This window comes from Apostichopus japonicus, chromosome 1 (assembly GCF_037975245.1).
Source record: "Apostichopus japonicus isolate 1M-3 chromosome 1, ASM3797524v1, whole genome shotgun sequence".
Lineage (NCBI taxonomy): Eukaryota > Metazoa > Echinodermata > Holothuroidea > Aspidochirotida > Stichopodidae > Apostichopus > Apostichopus japonicus.
Window position 1 is genome coordinate 20,089,181 of NC_092561.1, and position 25,166 is coordinate 20,114,346.

Genomic DNA, 25,166 nt, shown 5'->3' on the forward strand with positions numbered 1-25,166 from the left:
CTGTATTAATAAGTAAGATTATGTAGAAAGCCTGCCTTCATTCAAGAGAATAAGGTTGAACGTTAGCATATTAGCACTATTTCGTAGGCCTGAAGTACCAGTACCTTCTTATGCCGTTATTTCCCATGTCCGAACCGACCAATCTTTCACGAAGTCACTAACACTGTTCTCGAACTGCTACAGAGAAATATCAGTATAGTACCACCCTGGAACACATCACATGACCCTTCATACATGGTACGCGCGCACCCAATTGACATGAATCCTCCAGATTCATTTACCTCGTTGATCGTTGATTTATAAAGTACAGTATGATTTGGTTCCGCGAAAGAGATGAGAGCGGTATTAAAGTACTTAGCATGCATACGTTTATAAGTATAATATACTCCGGATGTGTGTTCTGTTTAATTCGCTTCGGCTTCTGCTTGAGTACGTTTCTCTATGCTGCCATGTTGGGTGAATTTAACCGTAACAGTAATTACCATAGAGATTTAGGTAAGGAGAACGATGTCATGCGACATACATGCAGCCATTCATATAACTGGTGGCGCTTTGCTTGTATGGGAACTCTAGTGGCAGGAAAGTAACGAAGCGTAATACAAACACTACGTCTTTGACATAACTGAAGTGATAAAGTTGACATCACAAAATCACTCGAAATGGTGATATCAAGGGCCGCGTTTTGGGGCCAAAATCATCAAAGTGAGAGTGGACTGGAGTTTCGCAGATAATTCTTAGGAAGGGACAGTAGTACTTTCATAGTGCCGTCTGCTCAGCTGCTGTATTCTTATTTATTGGACCCTGGATATAGTTAGCCTAGGCCCCTAGACCGGCTACAGCTGGTTTTTGTGATGTGATATGACTAAAGCTTAATGACAAATATTATCACCACCTCATCTTAATTAAAACTGTATCCCTAGATCCACATGCCAGAATACAGGGGTGGGGGGGGGGGTAGGAAGCCTCCAAACAAAAGGTGGGGGGCACAACATCAGAGGAGCACTTTCTCATTCCACAACCACCACTCGTTATGCCATAAACGGATTAACCGGACATGTCACTTATATCATATATGATATAAGTATGCTATCAATACTATTATGGTGCATATCAACCTACATCTGTACTTCTGTCCATCCATAATTTAGAACTTTCCCCCAAAAATCCTCCTGTGTTCATTCCTTGAACAAAAGTCTTTAGCAACCTTGACTAAATCTAAGTCATCGGGCCTGGGACGTTTATTCTAGGAAAATAGGCATAGTCTAATCTAGGCCTTGTACGTATCCTTGCCCTTAGTCTTAGGTAGGCCTAGGTCATAACTTAGGTAGGCCTAGGTCATAACTTAGGCCATAGAATATCTCAATAATATCTATTAACATATCTAGACACATATATCCAGCGGACAGGCTTCATTAATTAACTAAGAAAGTAATAAACGGTCACAATAGATCAGTGTAAGTATTTAATTGTTTATTCAGAAAAAATGCTTATAATTTCCTACAGTCTTCATAGACTGTTTGAAGTAAATATCTTTAAACGATTGATTATATATTATGATTATTACAATAAATTGATGCAATGATTCCAAGAGCGGAGAAAACCTTTCCAACAGCTGGTCCAAGAAGAGCTCCTGTTTTCTGGAAATTAGTTTTGGTGGCTTTATTCGCTTTTTTATTATCTTGAATATCATATTGTCTTTTTATTTCATTATTTGATGGTATATATAGGCCTATTGGTGTTGATGGATTGATTTCAGGAAAAACGAAGCAAACCTTTTCACAGGTGGTGCAAGAAGAGCCTCTGTTGTCATGGGAATAAGTTTGGGTATCTTTATTTATTTGTATATTATCCTGAATATCATTATGTTCAACATTTAATGGTATACATAGGAATGATGGCATTGGTGCATTGATTTCATGAACAGCGAAAATATTTCTACGTTCGGGCCTAGAATATGCTATGATATCATTGATATTAACTTTTATTTCTTTATGAGTTTTTTTCTTATCTTGAGTATTAATAATACTTTTATTACAATGTTTGTTGACATGATTTTGTGCCTTAACTTTCTTATATAGAGTGACTTTATTTTTAACTTTTCGCTTTTTCAATAAACATTTGGTTTTTTTGTATCCATTATATCTTTTTTTAGTAAACGACTTGCTATGCTTAGTTTTTTTACTACCATACTTTCTAGACATGTTATTACTAATATTATTCTTACTTTTACCATTTTTAAATATCGTTTTTATTAATTCATTTATATAATTATCTAATGTATCTTCATTCTCCTCACGATGAATCGCTGCTCGAGGAGAACTGCTAAAATTTTCATGCTGTAATGGAAAAGAGACAAAAAACCAAAACAATAATGGCTACATCAGATTTAGTTCAATGGATATGTCTACACAAAGCTTGGTAGGAGGATAAATTTGGTAGCAGATTTACAAAGGGGATGGATGCTGAGTGTATATTAAAGGGACATTCATGTGACAGCCAATGCAATCATTATCTTATAGAGGAAATAGTCCACCTTGTTAAGTTGAAAACCCAATCTAAATATTTCTTGTAACCTACTCGAGGTATGGTTTATTGAATGTAACATTCTTTGACCAGATAAAGTCTCAATTCTTCCAGTGAGTGGATCACAGTAAATGGTCTGTGAATCATAATGTCCGATGTTTATCAAGAGTGTTACTTTTCTTATTGTAATATTGTTATTAATCTACAGAATTCTTGACATGTGATACATTTCGAATGTTAGCTTAGCTGTTAATGTTCTCTCTATATAGAATTTCATTCAATGAAAATGCATTTTTTGGTATAAATTTTACACACATTGACAGTTGGATTGCTATGAGGACATCAATCCCTCTGTTCTTTCCACCATTCACTAGTCATCACCTTCTTGAATATAATAAATGTGAATTTCAACCTAGATGGACTGTTCGACTTTTCATATTTACAAGATTTGGTTTGAGGAAAGTTGATCAACATATGCTGACTTCATTTGGCATGAGAACTCCATCAACGTCAATATGCTTTATGTAAATGTGAGGTCCTCCCAAGCTTTCCTTCTTGAGTTACCGTGTTTACAAAGTTCTCACAATTCGACCCCTGATGACCCCAAATGACCTTTAACCTCCACAACGTGGTGCTTCTACACATAAAGTACAAAGTTGGTCTGACCTTCCCTTCTTGAGATATCGTGTTTACAAGCTGGACGCCACAAACACACTCACACACAGACGCCATCATAAATGCAAAGGTTACGATGATCATCGGAACCAAAAATATAACCTTGTTGACAAGCGCTATGTGTACGCTTTCGAGAGTATACCAACAGTAAGTTAATGTTTACACATGCGTTAAGTTAAATTTGAAGGTTTAGTTACCTGTAATGCGACATGTTTGTCAAAGCGATCGAGTGGTTCTGTATGTTCCACTTCTTCCATGAGGGATAATCCTTTAAGATTGAAAAAAATAGAAACATGTGTCATCATTACAACTTTCATTACAAACACTGGAGTACTGTACATATTTAAAGCCCCCCCCCCCCCCTTAATATACAGACATTTTGGGTTAGGTAATTCACATTGTGCAGTTTTCAAGAAATTTCCAATAATATCCAAAAGCAAATGTTGCAATCCAAGAAGTAATGTATGTAATTTCAGAAGAAGATTCCTTGCTAGGGGTTTATATCAGTTGAATATGAAGTACAGTATAGAGATTTTTACAGTATATATGGGACATAATACAAACGTACGTTGTACAGTATTAGTTGTTTGGCTATTACATAATACTTGCACAACCTTTAATGTGTGACACATTAGCCCAAAAGTATCCATCATTTGAGCATCACACCAAAACCATGTTGGGTCTTTTTTACTTTAATTGTATTCGCCATGTTGTTTATACAGGAAATTTTGAAATATATGAAATCTACCTTATTCACCATGGTATTGTTAAACTTTAACTTGTTGAAAAAAATCAGGGCCAGTCAGTCAGTGCATGGGTTCAAATTCAATTAGTATGTTATGAATTAATTGTACAAGTTTGCTAAATTTTTTATGTTGAATTTAACTGGTGACCTTAAAAGTTGTTGAAAATCATGGTGTCCTTTATAAATGCAGTAGCCCAATCACTGGTAGGTTCTTTACGCCTTACAGATCCAAATCGGGAATGGATTTACTGCGTTTAACGTCTTCAAACTAATAAGGTATATCAAATCATGTTGATTTATCACAACGAGCACAATGCTTCTTATATTACTAGGAATGTTGTCGAACCATATAAACTTGTTTATTACAAAAAATCACTGAACCTGAACATGCTGTTAACAGATTAATGCAGCCTTTGCAGGTGTTTGTATCATTATACTAACCTTCGTCATCTTTGCTGAGCTTTTCCACCAGATTATGCAAGCCCCCGATTTTTTCAAGAGCTTTTACCAGCTTCACATACCCATCGTCATATTTCATTACAGATTTAAGAAGTTGTCGATTTGCAGAACAATCCCCTTCTCTGTCTAGCTTGCTTTGTATATTTTCCTATGGATGTAACAATACAGAAATATAGCAAAAAATCTTTAATAAGGATAACTTTGAAATTTTGAAGATGACTGATTTTGTCTAAATTTTTAATGTTCACAATTGGTATAAAACATAAACTTAAAATGAACATTTCTCAAGATGGCTTTTCCAACAAATCTAGACTATAATAAATTCACCTCACCTATTTATTTAGAGTAGTAACACAATATTAAATATATATATATATATATATATATATATATATATATATATATATATATATATATATATATATATATATATATATATATATATATTTATATAAAGTGCACATTAGGTGCCCATTGCATATTGAAAATTGCTACCTTAGAGGGACAGTAACGTTAGGAGAACATTTTCGTGTTCCCCTAATGTTTAAGGGTATGTTCATTCTGTTATGAGGGCTTCGGTGTACAGGTAATTAGTACCCATTGATCGTGGATGCTGCCCTCTACACCCCTTTATTTTGATTGGACGAGTATACATCTGAATGGATATTTATAGCTTGGCAAATTTTGTAGTAGTATATGTGACCTGTGCAAAATTTAGCTATTAGGGACCCATCAAGATATATCTCGTTTATTTTATCGTCCTATCGGTATATGTTTTACTATCGATGCTCTTTTAATGCTGGTAAAACTGACCAATGGAACTGTGACCTTGAAAGTCACAATTTCGATCCCTATCCCTTTCGGTGATACATATACTGATATCCATGTTCATATTGACGCAGTTTCTTTTGGTATACAAACCTTGTGACGTCATCACCGCGCAATGTCGCTTAGTGTAATGTAGAGCTCATATGGACGTGTGTACAGGTAAACGTGTTGTCCGTATGGCCGCAAGTTTTCACACTGTATGCAAGCAAGAACGGTAAACCTAACTTTTATTCGCGAATCGGCGCGGTATCCATGTTGCACTATCAAAATGAGAGCCGTCGAGATTGACTTTGGAAGCCTAGGTAATACCGTAATACTTTCTTGCAATTGCTAGATATTAATTCGTTTACCAAATGCTTTATTGACTAGCCTAGAATTAGTAATAGTATAAAGTAGACCTCAGTTCCCTGTGCAGCTGGCTGATTACCAATCACAATTTGTGCAAAATGTGATCATATGTATTGTGTTTCTGGTAACATTGAAAAAGGCTTAGGGAACATAGGCTGTGATGGGGGAGGGAAAGGATGTATGATTGATGAATTGCTGACCAATGTCATTGAATATGCTAGACATGGATCTTCCATCTAGCCAAATGGATTAAAGCCATATCCGTCAAGATAGTCACAAGTCTGCCCCCCACCTCCACTCACACAACCCCAACATTTTACTCCCTATGCACACTAGTGGTTCAACAATAGAGCCAAGAGTTTACTGAATAAAATCCGTGGCAAAAAAACCTTCACACCCATAAATACAGCCGCCCACACCCCCCCCCCCCACTAACAAAATAATGCCTCTTATAATGCAACTTGTACCCTAATTTAATGTCATGTGGTGACCACAGTATGCCTGAAGTATACTGGCTTTGTAAAAGACCAAGCTAATTAGGTTTCCTCGGTGGAAAAATCTGAGCAAGCTATGTTTGAGGTTAAAGCTACACAGATAAGAGAGGTAGAAGTGTGCCATGAACACTACAAACAGACTGCTAAGACTAGAACTTCGTAAAAGACTAACTTTTGCTAATTATACATTGACAGCATTTTCTGATCAAGAATAGTGTTCGACCGATAATAGGTTAGATAATCGGCATCGGGCCGATTATCAGACAATCAGTAACCGGCATCGGCAAAATCCATTGCGCTACCGATGATTTGGAACCGATTATTAAGTTCCACATCAAGGATTGTATTTTACGCGCTTTTGATTTTCCACAACTACAACGGGAGAAGTTCGATTCAGCGCTATTCATAGCCGGGGAAGGTGCGCTAATCTACCGTGAAGCGGTATCGCAAGTCCCTCACGCGAGTTTGTACTAATGCTGTTCGATATACTATCCAGTTTTAGCAGTTAACATCATACAGTATACTCGCGATAAGCTTAGAGAGACGACGTTATTATTTTTTTTTTCACTTCGCTTCTTGCATCTAACGAAACCTCCTGTTATCTGGTTTAATATTAAAGATTGATATGAAAGATTAATTGTTTCGAGTAAATGTAAAACCAAATCAATATACTTTTAAACCACTTTGGCCATTTCACCTTAGGTGAAAACTGGAAAGTGAGAGTGACGTTACGCTTTGTTCATTGTGAGTTCTACGCACATTAGGCTAGTCTGGCTAGAGAACTGTTGAGCTTAATAACTGTTTAGTTTGAAAATACGCCCAATTTTCTACAAATGCCATAAAATTATGCAATCAAGGCGCCAAATACTCCTAAAATTCCCTAGAAATGTTTGGCGACAGTCCTCGGTAGTTCTACTGCATTACCATTTGTGATTACTAATCACTGATTAGGCAAATATTCTTACGCATATTTTTGCGAAAAACCCGAAGCAACTTCTTTCCCCTGACCTAATGTACTACACCTGCTAAAATATCACCTTTGCAGTAATTAAACTTACCGACTAAAGCATGTCTGATTTCCAGCGAAAACGTCAATGGGACTTTAGTGTGTGGTTTTCCCACGTGTAGTAATGTCAATGGAGAAGCGCCATTGACTTACTGTGTATGATCGTTTAAACAACGTTCCATCGGAAGGTTTCCCTTACATATGGCAAAATTTGAAGCAAACGTTCGGGATTGTGTTATCTTTTTCAATGAAATATTAAAATAAAACTGCTTATCCACTAAAGGTAATAGGCATCGGCCCGATTGTCACAGAAACTAATCGGTACTCGGTAAAGCTGATTATCATTTAATAGGTCGAACTCTAATCAAGAAATCTTTACCATAATTTGGGTTTTTGTCACACCGTAACATTGGAAAATAGTGTTGTTATAATCTACTAAAATGTGTATACTGGCAATTGAAAGTTCTACATTAGCTGGTTATATTTTGAGCAAATTAATTGCTTAAAATTGCCGATAATGCAGTCAACTTTTTTATATAAGATTCTTTCCTATGACATGCAATGAATGAATGCCACACACACACTTAAACCGTATACCGATCGGAGAGTTGTATAAATGCACACATTATGTGAACATATGTACTGTACTCTTAACTGTGAATAGGGGGACATATGCAAGTGTCCCTCTATCATACTAAAAATTGTTTGAAGTACGTAAAGGAGACACAGTTACTATCGCTTTTCTGATATATCTGTCAATGAGTTGCATAAAAGATGCGATCCAAGTTCCATGCACTGCTATCAATCCCTCCAGTCTGCGGTGAATTTATCCTTAACGACGCATTTGCATTAAGACTTATATGTGGCTTTAAATGGAAAGTCCATCCAAGGTGGGTTTTTTGACGGTGTCCTGGTACTGTACACTTTAGGGTTATATATATATATATATATATATATATATCAGTCAATAGGAAATGTAAACATCAATAACACTTGAGGTACAGTACCTTAGGTGAGATTCTTGAAATGTAAGAACATTGCAACTGACTGGGCAATGTGAGGTATAACCTTGTATTTGTTGCAATTAGGTACTCACCTCTTGTTCTTCTGTTATTTCGTACACTATGTCTACCACAGCCATAGTTGGGATTTTCAGCACGAGTTCTCTCTTGTGTTTTTTTAGATGTTTAAGTTGTCTTTCAAGTAATGTATTAACGTTGTATAATTCATTTTGATTTTGATTGTGATTTTTTTGTTTCTTTTTTTTTTTATTCTTTTGTTTTTGATTTTTTCTTTGAATTTTTTTTTGTTGATTGAAAAGAATAATTGTTTTTTTATTTTGATTTTCGCTGCTTTTAGCAGCTTTTCTGTTGGGTAAAAGGAAACGAAAAATATTTTGTTAACATGCGTGCAACATAAAATTTAATATCTGAGATATTCTTTGGAAATGAAACACATTTAATTAAACAAATCGATGAGCTAAACAGCAAAGAAGATCAACTTGATTTGGAACATGGGTACATCAAAAGTTGACATTTAGAATGGCTTTATAGATAAAACTGCCATGTAAATTTGAAACAAAATCAAAAATCAATTCATCATAATTTTATGACAAGCTATAAAGCAACATATCGATGGCTGATTGCTTACGAACATTGCAGGTGACGAGCTCATCGTCAGGTCAAAATAACTACCCATAAGAGTTTACAAGGCAAAGATATAAATAGTAAATGTATCAAATTTAGTGATATTTTTCTAATAGTATCTGACAACAGTAGAGTAAATTATCAACATAAACAGTAATTCAATTGAGAATCATGACTGTTTTCTAATATGATATCTATATCACTCTTTCACTATATAATAAAACGAAAAGGATTCATGCAAAACTAAACGTACAGCACACCCTTAGCTAATAATTGTGTCGTATTTCTAGAGTACCTCAACAAGAAGAGTGTAATTCAATCTTTTTGTGCAACAGTTTTATTGTGATGTCACAGCTCGTCTATACTGCAATCCTCTCCTTGAAGATATAAGTGATTAGCCAGTAAAAATTAATTATATATTGCAGTATATCGGACAAGTCACATATTCACTTATGTACTGATGTTAGACGAGGACAACACTAATCAATATTTAAGTCTTTGATCTCACATGAAAGCTTCCGTGCTATATGGAACTGTTATATTTCATGCACGATGTAAGTTTAGACTTGCAATTGTAACATAAAGGAAACTCTAGTGACAGACAATTTGACAACAACAACAAAACCAAAAATATTTTACACTTTTATTTGAAACCTATTTGAATTACTCATATAACGTGATATAAGTTTATTTGAATGGAGCCAATTTGGGCTGACTTAACTGTCTATCTGTCCATTCTTTAATTCATGGAATGGCTCACAGTAGGTGGAATTAAATGTCACCATGGCAAACAGCTTGACTTCTTATCCATTGGTTTATCTATATGATACACGTGAAATGTTTGCCTAGCTGTCAAACATCTCTGTATTTACAGTTTTATGAAAACGCAATTTTCATGTACAGATATTATATTTCTCTGTAAATAATTAAGCTAAAAATTATATCGAAAATCAAAACATATCCAGCAGAATAGATGTGGTGAAGTCATTCATTCTGCTCTTTGGCAGATTCATTCACAAAAATACCACGACCACCAAACCAAATGAAAAAGACAAGGAGAGACAATCATATGTATTATAAAATGTGAATTACTATGAGGATCAAAGTTTGGTCCAGAGTAATAGACTGATAACGTCTCTAACTTTTTATTTTATAATATTAATAAGGAACGAATTTCAGCCAATGAATATCCCTGGTGTTGCCCATGATAAAATGTGCACTGCAATAGTCTGGAATAACCTTTACTTTCCCCTAATCCTGAGTGGTTCGGTCAGAGGAAAACGATGGTTATCGATCATATGTAATAAAATTTGGTTAGTATATATGTAGGCAAAACTCTATTTTGCAAAAGTGTATTTAATGTAGACACTGTACTAAACCTACACATAGTATACATGTACATGCATATATGGGACTATTAGTCTGCCACTGTGCGACAATGACGATCACTTCCTCTTTCCCATAGTCTGTGGCTTTATAGTAGAGGGTTGTTGTTATGTTAAACTGATGTATAATGTGAACACTATGAGTAATCGTGTGAAATTTACAGTTTACACAGTTTTGTGTGGCAGGTACAAGTATTCTCTGTTCAAGTCTAACACAGCATGCGATGCCACCTACATGTTTGAAATAATGTCACTCTTCAAAATACAAAATGGCGTCCCAATGACGATCACTTCCTCTTTCCTATATTCTGTGGGTCTACGGTATTGGTATGTAAAAACTGACATTTGCTACACTTCGCGCTAACCAATGGGGTTGGTGCTACGCTTAGGCAGTGTCCTGATGATCCCTTTTGGCAGATGGCCCACCAACTAATTTTGCTTTAATGAAAACGCTCTGGTTATACGCACATCATAATCATCTCTATGTAACATTATAGTAGGCCTAATATTTAATATTTCGTGGTGTTTATCAAGTGCCGCTCTATGGATTATACAGCCACGGCCAAGAAGCAATGAACCAAGGAACCGAAATTATATTGATTGAAAAGAAATGAAAATATTAAATAAACAAGAGCCCAAGGGCACTGTGGTTCCTTGCTTGGGGTATATGACAATACACATCATATTATCAAGCAAGATTGGGCTGAAATAGTCCAAGTAATTGTCCTACATGTTCCCATAAAGTAACCAACACTATAGCCAACACTTTTGTGATCACAAAATGTGATCTGATTTTTTATCAAAAGGCACTTTTGAGATCTATAAATGGCGTCGAAAATGTAAGAAATATAAGAGACCTACAAGCGTGTCAACAGATATGATAACAATGGTGACCTCAGATGACATGACCTTTAAGTTTCAAAATGTTCCACCACCCCATTCACAACTTGTCCCAAAATATCAACCATGTCACACCATGGCATTGAGATTTAATTGCATTAAATGTCAAAAAATTAACTTTTGAACTTGTATGTAACTTCACACACAAAGGTCACCCGGAGGTCAACCAATTGACATTTTTGATCGGTGAGACCTAAATAGAGCATGACTGTAAAAATTCAAACATTTTTTCTTTGCCCATTTTCTCCCCCCATGATACTACTTTTTTAACATTAGCTGACCTTTGGTGACCTTGGATCACATGACCGTTAAGTTTGAAAATATTCCCCTATACCATTTGCAACTTGTCCAAAAAAATCAACCTTGTCACACCTTGGCACTGGGAGTTATTGCATTAAATGTCTGAAAATTAACTTTGACCTCAAATAACTTCGCACACGAAGGTCAAATGGGGGTCAACCCATTGACATTTATGATCAGAAGGTACCTTTAACATCTGAAAATAGCATCGAAACTGTAAAAATTCACAAAACACGAAAAGGTCACCAGAGGTCAAATTGAGGGCAAGGGTCACCCAGATGCGGGTCGACAATTAGATTACATTGAAGCAACTCCCAACCCTAACGGACAATTTGTTCTCAAGTTGTCGCAAAAATACTAGTTTTTTATCATTAATTGACCTTTGGTGACCTTGTATCACATGACCGTTAAGTTTGAAAATATTCCCCTATACCATTTGCAACTACTCCAAAAATATCAACCTTGTCACACCTTGGAACTGGGAGTTATTGCATTAAATGTCTGAAAATTAACTTTGACCTCATATAACTTCGCACACGAAGGTCACACAGGGGTCAACCTCTTGACATTTATGATCAGAAGGTACCTTTAACATCTGAAAATAGCATCGAAACTGTAAAAAATCCACAAAACACGAAAAGGTCACCAGAGGTCAAATTGAGGTCAAGGGTCACCCAGATGCGGGTAGACAATTGGATTTCATTGAAGCAACTCCCAACTCTAACGGACAATTTGCTCTCAAGTTATTGCAAAAATACTAGTTTTTTATCATTAATTGACCTTTGGTGACCTTGTATCACATGACCGTTAAGTTTGAAAATATTCCCCTATACCATTTGCAACTACTCCAAAAATATCAACCTTGTCACACCTTGGAACTGGGAGTTATTGCATTAAATGTCTGAAAATTAACTTTGACCTTAAATAACTTCGCACACGAAGGTCACACGGGTGTCAACCTATGGACATTTATGATCAGAAGTTACCTTTAACATCTGAAAATAGCATCAAAACTGTAAAAATCCACAAATCACTAAAAAGGTCACCAGAGGTCAAATTGAGGTCAAGGGTCACCCAGATGCGGGTCGACAATTGGATTACATTGAAGCAACTCCCAACCCTAACGGACAATTTGTTCTCAAGTTATCGCAAAAAATACTAGTTTTTTATCATTAATTGACCTTTGGTGACCTCGGATCACATGACCGTTAAGTTTGAAAATATTCCCCTATACCATTTGCAACTTGTCTCAAAATATCAACTGTGTAACACCTTGGCACTGGGAGTTTTTACACTAAATGTCTGAAAATTAACTTTGACCTCATATAACTTAACATACAAAGGTCACCTTGGGTCAACTTATTGACATTTTTGATTGATGAGACCTAAATTAGAGCATCAAACTATAAAAATTCAAACATTTTATTCTTTGCCCATTTTCTACCCCCAAAATACTAGTTTTTTTACATTAATTGACCTTTGGTGACCTCGGATCACATGACCGTTAAGTTTGAAAATATTCCCCTATACCATTTGCAACTTGTCCAAAAATATCAACCATGTCACACCTTGGATCTGGGAGTTGTTGCATTAAATGTGTGAAAATTAACTTTGACCTCGTATAACTTCGCACACGAAGGTCACACGGGTGTCAACCAATTGACATTTTTGATCGGAAGGTACCTTTGATATCCAAATCTAGCATCAAAACCAAACATTTTCTTTTTTGCTCGTTTCCTCCCAAAATAAGCACATTTTTTCTAATGTGACCTTTGACCTTTTGACCTTGGTTTCAGATGTAGTTTAATCTCCTGATTCCAAAAAACAAAACGAAAAGTCTGTACAACCATCCTTACACCGACCGAAAAATTTTGACCCCATATAACTTCGCACATAAAGGTCACACGGGGTCAACCTATTGACATTTATGATCAGAAGGTACCTTTGACATCTGAAAATAGCATCGAAACTGTAAAAATCCCAAAAACACGAAAAGGTCACCAGAGGTCAAATTGAGGTCAAGGGTCACCCAGATGCGGGTCGACAATTGGATTACATTGAGGCAACTCCCAACCCTAACAGACATTTCGTTCTCAAGTTATTGCAAAAATACTAGTTTTTTATCATTAATTGACCTTTGGTGACCTCGGATCACATGACCGTTAAGTTTGAAAATGCTCCCCTAACCAGTTCACAACTTGTCCCAAAATATCAATCTTGTCGCACATTGGCACTGGGAGTTATTGCAGTTTTAATATTTTCGGTTTTTGGACCATAACTGACCTTTGGTGACCTTTGTGGGCACCAAAAACAATAGGGCACACCTTCTCCATATGGCGGATCTATAGTCCAAGTTTGGCCTCAATCCAACATTCCCTTATTGAGATAGAGCGTACCCAAGCAAGTGTCACAGACACACACACACACACACACACACGCATACACGCATACATACATACACACACACACACGCCAACCTGACTGCATAGGTTCCTTTTGCTAAAGCAAGGAACCAAAAAGGCCGACAAATGGATTTTAAATGGTCTAAACTTACTTCTTAGTGGTACCCTCCATAGCGAATTCGTTTGTGAAACGTGTCACAGACAATATCTTGGTTGATAGTGTAGTGTACTGATACTGAAAGAGCGCCATTAAGAGCGCCATCAATTTTAAATATGAAGAAAACGAATAGCTGAGTGTCGTGTCAACTTTATTTGGGCAACTTGCTCTTCCTTACTTTTTATCATGATATAGTCGATCCACGGCCACATATCCACGGCCGACAAAGGCGACGAGGATAAGTCATAATTGACATTAGTTGTAACAAAACGTGAAATGGCGGTAAATATAGACGTAACAATAGCTTACTTCGATGTAACAGGTGACGTCACAAGCTTAGGCCTTAGGTGGTCGAGATGGACAAGTGTATTCCAGTACTACATTGTAGGAAGGGGAGTTAGCGATACCAAACAGAAAAAGGCATTGTTACTACATTCAGCGGGAATGGTAGTGCAAGAAATTTGTGAGACACTCAGAGATCCAGGACCTCCTACAGCCGCAGGTGAGACAGATGGCACCGATGAGTACGAAAAAGCATTACGTACACTTGACAGCTATTTTAAGCCGAAGGTTAACATACCTTATGAAAGACATATGTTTCGCCAAATAGCACAAGAGAGTAACGAAACAATTGATTAATATGTAGCGAGACTAACAAGGAGAGCAGAAAACTGTAATTTTGATAATTTTTCAGAACAAATCAGGGATCAAGTGATAGACAAATGTAGGTCAACAGATTTCGAAGGAAATTATTAGTTGAAGGGTCAGCATTAACCCTCACCGAGTTACATAAAATTGCAAGATCAATGAAGGTAGTTGATTTGCAGATCAAACAAATGGAACTTGGTAGCCAAGAAAATGGGACACAGGCGACAACAGTGAACGGAGTGAATGACGGACAGACATCCAGTAAGACTGCAAATCGATATAACAAAGATAAGGGACAGAACAATAGACCCAGTACAAACCGTGAGCATAGGTCTAATAATAAACAAAGTGAAAATGATTCGAAGACTTGTTTTCGTTATGGAAAAGACGCACACATAGCTAGCGGGTTTCACTTGTTCTCTGCACGTTACTTTCTGCACATTACTTTCCGCTGAAAAAAATGCTTGTGCGGAAAACAACTTTTTTGTTCCACTTACCTGTACACTATATTTCCCCTCAATTTTAGGATACCAAATTCAGGATGATGAAAATACCATGAGAAAATATCAAAGGAACGTTGATAAGGATGGTTAGACTGAGTTCATGTCAGAACAGTTAAGCTATTTATCATTTACAGGAGGCTTGGGGTGTTTAGGGATTACTTAAAAAAGTATGAGGCATAATATTTTTTTTTTTCAGACTGGCTCACTCCATGGGGCACAGTGAATCATTAGAAAAGAAAACAAAGAACAACTTAGCTAACTAATTTGCATATATCAAAAGATCGACAAGCAAATTAGATAGCTCAAGGTGATTCAAATGGCAGCAAGAGTAATAAACACATTAAAATTCAACTATGAATATAAATATAGGCAAAATCCAAACATTGATTAATAGATGTAACTTTGTTTGATATTTGCCTCAACTAATTTGCACATGTTAAAAGATCATAAGGGAAATAAAAGATCTCAAGGTGATCTTACAGGCAGCAAAGAAAATTGATAGCAAAGCACACTAAAGTCAAGCACACTAAACTCAACAATACTAATATAGGCCTAACATTAAAACATTGAGACCATAGCCTACTGTTAATGCTTTTCTATTTATTTTAGAATTTTTTTTTCCATACCTACCTCAACTGGTTTGCATAAATCGAAAGATCAACATGAAACTTTACAACTGGGTCATTCCATGTCAAATCAACCAGTGGTCCCCAGGTGACCCCCTCAGATTTAGATGAAACTTCATCAGAATGATTGAGTATGTCCCAAATGAACACACACAAAAAATTATAATCATACTCCATGTCGTTTTCGAGATATGGCCCGTTGAAATTTGGTCGTTGTGGCCATTTTGCTCGTTTGCAATTCGCAAAAAGTGACTTTTGTGATATTTTACGACTTTGAAAGCTCATAATTCAGTCTTTGTACCAGGTAGAGAGCTCAAATTTGGTATTCTATCTTACTTCTGGCCAAAATTCATGAATCTGCACTCAATTTAACTGTATCTCCTTTATTTTTCTGGTTATGATCACCCAAAGTAGGCACTTTATTCTGTCAAAAATGTTTTTTGTGATTTTTAAGGTCACCCTGTGCCCACATGAGGGGTCACATGAATCCTATATTCCACCAGTTAAAAATATATATTATATCTACTTGTACATCAAATTTCAGCTTTGGCACTCAACTCCTTCATGGTATGGTGGAAATTTGAATATGAGACGTTTTTCGCACATTTTTTAACAACTCCGTACACTAAGTTAATATCATACAGTGTATTTCAAGTTTGAAGCTTGTGTAAAGTATTTTTGTGCAGTTGGAAAAAAGATTGTTTTTATTATTGTTTTTAGAAATGGGTTGATGATGCATGTATTCCACTGCAATAAACAATCACTTCAGTTAACCCTCCAATAGGCTGGTCCCTCATACCTGTAGTGCCTCAAAATCTCCCACCCTAACCCAAAACACACGACACAATTTGGAGCCTTATATACACTTAGGATACAGTACTGTTGTAGAGTTTCACTTGAAACATGGGTTGAACCACACAATACAAGTTATATCTGCCAGTACTTAAAAGAATAGTCCAGGTCAAAATTTCTTTTTGATGTTTTAAAGAGGAATATAATCCAAGCATTCTGGTGAAATTTGCATTCAATTCCTATGTATCTTTTTTGAGATATTGACAGTTGAAGTTGCCACCTTTGGTACTAAAAGTGAACTAGGAGCATACAGGTTTGACGTCATTGTTGCACTATGATAAGTAAAGTTATTTTTTTCTTTAAAATTTATGTCTAATTTTATACTCCACAATTGGATGCGTCCATAATGTTAATGTACCATAGGTATTGGTATTTTATAATCTTCACATCCCCTTTAGACAAACTAGTAACCCTATCCAATCAAGGTCAAATCAATAGACTGAAAAATACAGAAAAAAGAAAACATTATTTGTCAGTGTGCAACTGTGACATCACACCTGTTTGCTCAAGTTCACTTTGGTAGAATATCAGATAACTTCAACTGTCAATATCTCAAAAACGGAACATAGGAATTGAATGCAAATTTCACCAGAATGCTTAGATTATGTTCATTTTTAACATATACAGTATTTCATATTAATCGCATACAGTTCCCCCAACCCACTAGTTTGAACTCAACCAATCAGAGATGCAGGTTTAGTTTTGAGCCGTTGCTACTGTAAATAAAGATTCAAAAACGTCGAGTTGGTAACTTGGTACAACCAGCAAGCTGGTACTCTTACAACTCCCTGGTTCAACTGCCATAGACAATCTACACAAATCAAGCATGGTGTTGTAGTACATATCAATCAATGAGGTTCGTAGCTTTTAAATATTCATATTATGGGAGTGGTTTATTGGGATCCCAACGGAAAATATCTTCGGGAAATACAAACTTAAAAGTTGTAAAGTTTTCGACTTTTATGCCACCATATGAAGTAAGATTTAAATAGATAATCTAGTTATGTATGTTGTTATGGCATCGAGGAATCAGTGAGGTTGAAAAAAAAACCATAGAAAAGGATGCAAAATGCTGCTTTAACCTAACCCAGTCCCCCTTTTTTTCCCCTCATGCTATACAAACACTGGTAAATCATTTGTATAAACCTTTTGAACAATATCACCTGTGTGTCACATTTAGACACTACATTCTAGAACAATACTACCAGTGTGTCACATGCAGACACCACCATAAACTATAGCAGGAATATCATCTCATCACATTTTTATACCCATTGATGTTGGAAAGATTGAGAAGTGGCGACTCTCCAATGACCAACCACTGCAAAATTGTGCCCATTAGAGACCACGCAGAAGAGAGAGAATCCACTTCTGCTAATATTCAACCTCAGGCTGACACGAAAGAGTACCAACCAGGCGTTACATCGCTGGAATGTACGACAATGAGTGGTACATTGGTATATATAGTGGAAATTTCAGAGGAAGAAAATGATGTCTCTGTGAAGTTAATGAAACGAACCAAGAACTCCAATGCACTTCCTTGGCCACAAAACACCCACAATAATTGTTGGATACCATTCTAAACTATTATTTGTGTCATCAGTGCTCCAGAGTAACAGGGACATGGAGGCCGCCAGTACACTCTCCCTCATGAATTAGACTTAAAAGACCATTCCAGCCAAACTGCAAGCATTCATCAAGTAAACAAATTAATGTGTGCTAACTTGTATATCAAGCCACACTGCAAGCATTCATCAAGTAAAAGGAATTAAAGTGTGCTAAACTTGTTTACTTGTATATCCATGTGTGGTAAGAAAATTGTAAGGACATTGAAGCATTTCAATGACATTCCTTATGATCCCAGGACTGGCCTCTTGAGAGTTGTGACAGTATATAAGTAATTTAAATGTGCGTGAATCATTAATGATGTGATTAAATGTCATTAATTTGACCTAACACAATTTGTTATGTTACATTTTGATTCAGCTGACTGAAATGAGGATACAATGATCATATCACTCATTATTATACTATGATTACATGACGAATATATAAGCTTGAGATTAAAAAATGTGCGAAAAACGTCTCATATTCAAATTGCCACCATACCATGAAGGAGTTGAGTGCCAAAGCTGAAATTTGATGTACAGGTAGATATAACATATATATTTAACTGGTGTAAATTTCAATAAATGTTTCAATTGATCGCGGGGTCAACCGGGGTCAAGAAGGGCGGGGTCTTTTCGACCTTTTTCTGGCTAGAGCCAACCTTGGGCCCATGCCATTTCTTAATTAATGCACTGGTGGGCTTATAATTGCTTATGGGTATAGACATGCAACCATAGATAATACCCAAGGAATATAGGATTCATGTGACCCCTCATGTGGGCACAGGGTGACCTTAAAAATCACAAAAAACATTTTTGACAGAATAAAGTGCCTACTTTGGGTGATCATAACCAGAAAAATAAAGGAGATACAGTTAAATTGAGTGCAGATTCATGAATTTTGGCCAGACGTAAGATAGAATACCAAATTTGAGCTCTCTACCTGGTACAAAGACTGAATTATGAGCTTTCAAAGTCGGAAAATATCACAAAAGTCCCTTTTTGAGAATCACAAACGAGCAAAATGGCCACAACGACCAAATTTCCACGGGCCATATCTCGTAAACGACATGGAGTATGATTTTAATTTTTTGTGTGTGTTCATTTGGGACATACTCCATCATTCTGATGAAGTTTCATCTAAATCTGAGAGGGTCACCTGGGAACTTTTCAGAAAATTGGTTGATTTGAGGCGGAATGACCCAACTAGCCGCTAAACCCTGGTGTAAACACAATGATGAGCAGCCGCAATTACATTGGAAAACAAGAAAACCAAGAGGTTTTGAGATTCCTTGGCATCTAAATATTACTGTAGGTTCATTGTGTACACTTGGTTCCGACCTTTTATGAATATTAATATAGCATCAACACAAATGTTGTTCCTTGCTATCAGCTCAAGTTTGATGAACAAATTGATATTTTAAAGAATTTGCTTTAAGCTCTACCACTCATTAATATTCATGCCCCCCTCATTAATAGTATTGGGGTAGAATTCCGACTTGCAGCTGGAAGGTTAGGGGTTCGACTCCTGGCCGGGTCATACTGTAGATTTGTTGAAAATCACTCTAAGCCCCGCCCACTCATTAATATTCATGATATTAGCACACAAAAAATAGGGATCGTCTACTCATGACGGGTAACCAATGTACCAAAACTGAGATCAATCCACCTTGGGATTGCTGAGAAAACCTAATTTCAAGCTTTTTTGCGAAAAACAACTTAGCCCCACCCCTCATAAATAATAATGAGATTGGACAAACTGTTACCATATTAATATAGAGGACTTTCCTCTAGTACCACCAAACCAAGTTCCATGAAAATTGAACATACCGTTGCGAAGATATTAACATTTGTTGAAAATCACTCTAAGCCCCGCCCACTCATTAATATTCATGATATTAGCACCAAAATAAATAGGGATCGTCTACTCATGATGGGTAACCTATGTACCAAGAATGAGATCAATCCACCTTGGGATTGCTGAGAAAACCTAATTTCAATCTTTTTTTGCGAAAAACAACACTTAGCCCCGCCCCTCATGAATAATAATGAGATTGGACAAACTGTTACCATATTAATATAGAGGACTTTCCTCTAGTACCACCAAACTAAGTTCCATGAAAATTGAACTTACGGTTGCGAAGATATTAACATTTGTTGAAAATCACTCTAAGCCCCGCCCACTCATTAATATTCATGATATTAGCACCAAAATAAATAGGGATCGTCTACTCATGATGGGTAACCTATGTACCAAGAATGAGATCAATCTACCTTGGGATTGCTGAGAAAACCTAATTTCAAGCTTTTTTGCGAAAAACAACACTTAGCCCCGCCCCTCATGAATAATAATGAGATTGGACAAACTGTCACCATATTCATATAGAGGACTTTCCTCTTGTACCACCAAACCAAGTTCCATGAAAATTGAACTTACGGTTGCGAAGATATTGACATTTGTTGAAAATCACTCTAAGCCCCGCCCACTCATTAATATTCATGATATTAGCACCAAAATAAATAGGGATCGTCTACTCATGATGGGTAACCTATGTACCAAGAATGAGATCAATCTACCTTGGGATTGCTGAGAAAACCTAATTTCAAGCTTGGCGTCACACACACACAGACACACACACATACACACGCAGTCATGACCGCATAGATTCCTACGGCTACCGCCAAGGAATCAATGAAGGTTCAAACTTGTCTGGTACTGCAGCCACTCTGGTAATTCTTTTGGGAGTTATGGCCTTTGATGTGATGGCCTTTATGGCCTTTGAAGTGTATCACTGTACCACATGATCCTCTCTGCCCCATGATCCACTTTGCCCCCCCCCCCCCACTGATTAATGTTACCAATCCTAACCCTAACACTAACCCTAACCGGAAATTATTGTTACTCCTGGTCGTAAAAATAGTACTGTACTCCTGTCATAAAAATAGCAACTGCGCATGCGTAATCGGAAATTATTCTTACAAATAGTCGTAAGAATAGCCACTTTGTATATTATATAGCCCTATATATTCTCACTCTGTACTGTGTTATTGTTAATGTAAAAATATCACAAAAGACACTCCTCCCCCTCTGCCCGCCCCCTAAAGGATGAAACTTAGCGAGACCAAATCGTCACGGCAGCTCACCTTCTTTTCACCCAGAGCCTTATATAGAGAGAGTTGCGACAACTGAAATTTGGGCGCCATTTTGGGGCCAAATGGGCAACATACAGTATGTGTGGGAATGGACGTTCAGGTGGATAGGGGAATTTTTCGATGGCATTGTAGAAGTGTGAGCGGGATTCTGGGTTTTATTTTTGGCCTGATAATGTTGTGGTGCTTTTGGGCGCCGAGGCTGTGTAAGTAGGGCGTCGAGTGTCGAACGGGAGGGGGGGGGGAGGGATTGGCTGCGCTCAAGTTCAAGGGGATGAGGTTGGCACATTTGGAAGTCCAAATTCAACAGTTGATATTCTGGTACGGTAAAATTGTATTATGACTGGCTATATATCATATTGTAACACATATTGCACAGTTGCGGAATAATGTACATTCTTCCATTGTTGCCATGGTAACCAAACAAAGCCTGTGATTGGTCAAAATTGGGATTAACTGTAACTTGAGCTAGCAATGGCTGATGAAGTTGATATTTGGACATGTGACTGGTACTGACATGGTGCACAGAATCATGAAGCTAGGTCTTTGAAAATTGGTTGCTATGGTAACTAAATGGACCAATCACATCAGGTTTGGGGCGATTACATCTGAATGTAATCGATTACGATTACTTGAGAATGTATGATTACGATTACAGCCTAAAGTTGAAGTAATCGATTACGATTACATTGTAATGTAATCGTGATTACAATCATGATTACATTGTGGTTACTTGCACAATCCTCTGCATATCTGTTTAATATAACTCTCTGCCAGGAAATAGGGCAATGAAATAGGGCAAGGGAAGGGCATTTACAGTATATACGGACAAAACTGTGGAAGTATATCTAGAATTCCTACCAGGCATTACACATTTATGCCTTAACACGTTTAAGATGTGTAACCCATAAGTCCAGTAAAAAATACAATTTAAACAGACAAAGAGTAAACAGACAAATACTAAAGTAAAACAAATGAAGATTTTCATGCAACACTTTATTTCAAATGTATGAAATACGAATAATAAATTGCAGCTGACAGGACTTTACCACCATAATATGACCCAAACTGGGTGCTGTAAGGAATTTACACTAATCTGGAACTCACATCGCAAATATATGGTATATGTGAGTAGGATATTTCAGCGTTATGAGAACTAAGCTGCTGCTGGAATTTGAAAAGATCTACTTCAGAATATTTTTGTATGAGAGTCAGGCTTTTATCTACGAATTTTATGTCTAATAACTTGAAAAAGCTGCATCTATATACTATAGGATCCAAAAAGTCAGAAATTCTTCAAAATACCAATTGAGCCTCTATTACTAGGCATGGGCTTCTATTATTATTGGATAAGGTAATCGTGACCAGACAACACCCCCCGGACAACCCCCCCCCCCAACAGAAGTACGTACGTAAGTACGTACCTATGTATGACATGGACAAACATGATTCCTGAGCCTAATTTGGCCTATGGTTATCAGTTGACTCTGTTAGTTTTACCTGCTATCCTCTAACAGGACACAATGTTCTAGGAAATATTTTTACCTAGCCTACAGTGATATTTTAGTAACCTAATTTTTCAATATTATTTCATAAAAGATAGTGGAGTTCTGGACCAGTTCAATTCAAATCATCAAGTGCAAAGCAGAATGATTAATCATTTCAATGGTCTGCCAGATCGCCACCCAAATTTTCATAAATAGTAATCCGAACAAGCTCATGACTCAATGGAGCCAAGCAGTTTTTCATTAGGGGGCTAGGCTAGCCCTTGGTGATTTGTATTGCACACTGTGCTTCGTAGATCCCCGATTTGTCTTGCCACGCTGGAGCCTTCAATTTAAGGAATATACCCACTAAACTTTGCAGAGATATTTTTATGCACCTTATAACAGATCTCATCCCAACATCGCAACTTTCTTGATCAGAACTTGTTAAAAATAGACCATTTTCATGCCTGAAATTTATGCTGTTTTCTGTGATGTTAACTATGCGTGTATGTACACTGCACAGTGCACCATACATAGCTGTAAGGACTGTGTGGTGTAACCCACAGTCCTGGTTATCAGGGATGTAAGTGCAGCCAAAAAAAACCCGGAAAACTATTCGGAGAAACCGGGGAAATGTCGTCCTAACGCATCCTACTCCTAGCTCTGAATACTTACGCACTATCGTTATGTTAGGCTAGCTCAAAAGTATTAGCGCTCTAACACATCATACCCCTAGTTCTGACTACTTACACACTATAGTATCGTTATGTTAGGCTAGCTCCAAGTAACGAATACGTCGCAGCGAAATCCGGAATAAAAAACAGTCTCACATTTGAAAGCGATCACGAATATCGACTATCATATGCGTATCCCGTAGATTTACCCGCTCACAAATATCACAAGCGTTATTTCCGAAACTTATGTCGAGCACCAGCAGTTACGAATCAACGTGAATTAGGCAAGGTTTTTCAACGACATAAATGAGCTATGGCGATTTGAAGTTCGCACGTACGCAACGATGTTCACATGGCACACACAATGTTGTACAGTGCAATGCGATGTGTAACAGGAAATGGTATTTTGGTTGATCGATGAGTGAAAATTGAAGTTAGCTTGCTGCAACGGGCCAGGCATATTTGCCGCGTTGTGTATTTGATATTTGTACAATTTTGTGGAACTTTATTGGAATTAAAAAAAACCCCGGATTTCCGTAAAAATACGGAAGACTTACATCCCTGTGGTTATGGACTAGGCTAGGCCTAGTGTTACGAATCTTAGTTCATTGTACTAGGCCTAGGTGAAGTACTCACATCTCAAAGTTTGTGACTGGAGTTCGCCTTCCAGTGAAGCCTGTTTACTTTTGCCTCCCATGTTTTCCTCCTATCTAGGTTTGTTGTGAATCTGAAAAGTTTTGAACCGTTTTCGGGACGATTTGAACAGCCCCACGCTGAACAGCCAGGCATTTTGTGATGGCAGCGCATATGCTGACTGCTCGAACGTACGTTGTTGCAGAATTAGTTGGCCCCAAAATGGTGCCATGAGGTCACGTGATCGAAAATTCCGGGACCCGAGTTGTCGCAACTCTCTCTATATAAGGCTCTGTTTTCACCCTCATGCCATATCGAAAACTACAACCAAATAAGGTGGCGCTGTTTAACTAAAATTAAACTTGTGCTAACAGCCTAAGCTACAACCTTAGCTATCCTAACATAATAATCTAGTCTTGAAGCTACATTTTATCCTGCCAGTTAAATGCTATCTTTCCCATCTTCCTAAATCCTTCTATGTGCCTAATCATTTCAGTAAGTCATTCTGTTCCTCCCAAAAAAGGGTACTTTCCGCTGAAAAAAACGTTGTTTTCGGCTGACAAATTTGTTTGCGGGAAAAACACCGTTTTGTTTCAGCGGAATGTAACGTGTGCGGAAAATAACGGTACCCGTATTACTCTGCCACTGTGCGACAATGACAATCACTTCCTCTTTCCCATATTATGTGGGTCTACGGTATTGGTATGTGAAAACTGCCAATTTTTACTACGCGCTAACCAATAGGGGTGCTCCGCTTAGGCAGTGTCCTGATGGTCCTTTTTGGCAGATGGCCCACCAACTAATTTGGTGTTAATGAAAACGCCCTGGTGTATACGCACATCATAATTATGTGCCGCTCTAGGGATTGTACAGCCACGGCCAATAAGCAATGTACCGAGGAACCGAAATTATATTGTTAAAAAAGAACTGAAAATATTCAATAAATAACGCTGAAAAAATGGATTTAAAAGGTCTAAACTTACTTCTTAACAATACATGGAACTGATTGTCCAATTCCTGAAGTATTATCTTTTATCTTGTTAAAAAAGATTTCTATTATAATCTCACGTCCATCTTGTTTCGATTCCATTTTTATTGTAATATGGTAGAAGTTAGCA

At 37.1% G+C, this 25,166-nt stretch overlaps 1 protein-coding gene across 4 annotated transcripts; it reads right to left on the bottom strand.

Annotated features, from left to right (window-relative positions):
* Nucleotides 1–1,455: 1,455 nt before the first annotated feature.
* On the bottom strand, nucleotides 1,456–25,141 carry LOC139970798 (uncharacterized). 4 transcript variants are annotated; one of them, XM_071976826.1, is made up of 5 exons: nucleotides 25,032–25,141; nucleotides 8,175–8,445; nucleotides 4,385–4,550; nucleotides 3,396–3,466; nucleotides 1,456–2,336 (listed from the first exon to the last, which is right to left on the bottom strand). In XM_071976826.1, exons 1-5 carry the CDS (start codon nucleotides 25,136–25,138, stop codon nucleotides 1,545–1,547), a joined length of 1,407 nt encoding a protein of 468 aa, XP_071832927.1. In that variant the 5' UTR covers nucleotides 25,139–25,141; the 3' UTR covers nucleotides 1,456–1,544. The 4 variants fall into 4 exon arrangements, with proteins under 4 accessions (XP_071832927.1, XP_071832911.1, XP_071832919.1 ...); XM_071976810.1 differs by lacking the exon at nucleotides 25,032–25,141 and adding an exon at nucleotides 15,650–15,665; XM_071976818.1 differs by lacking the exon at nucleotides 25,032–25,141 and adding an exon at nucleotides 13,864–14,255.
* Between the last annotated feature and the right edge of the window lie 25 nt (nucleotides 25,142–25,166).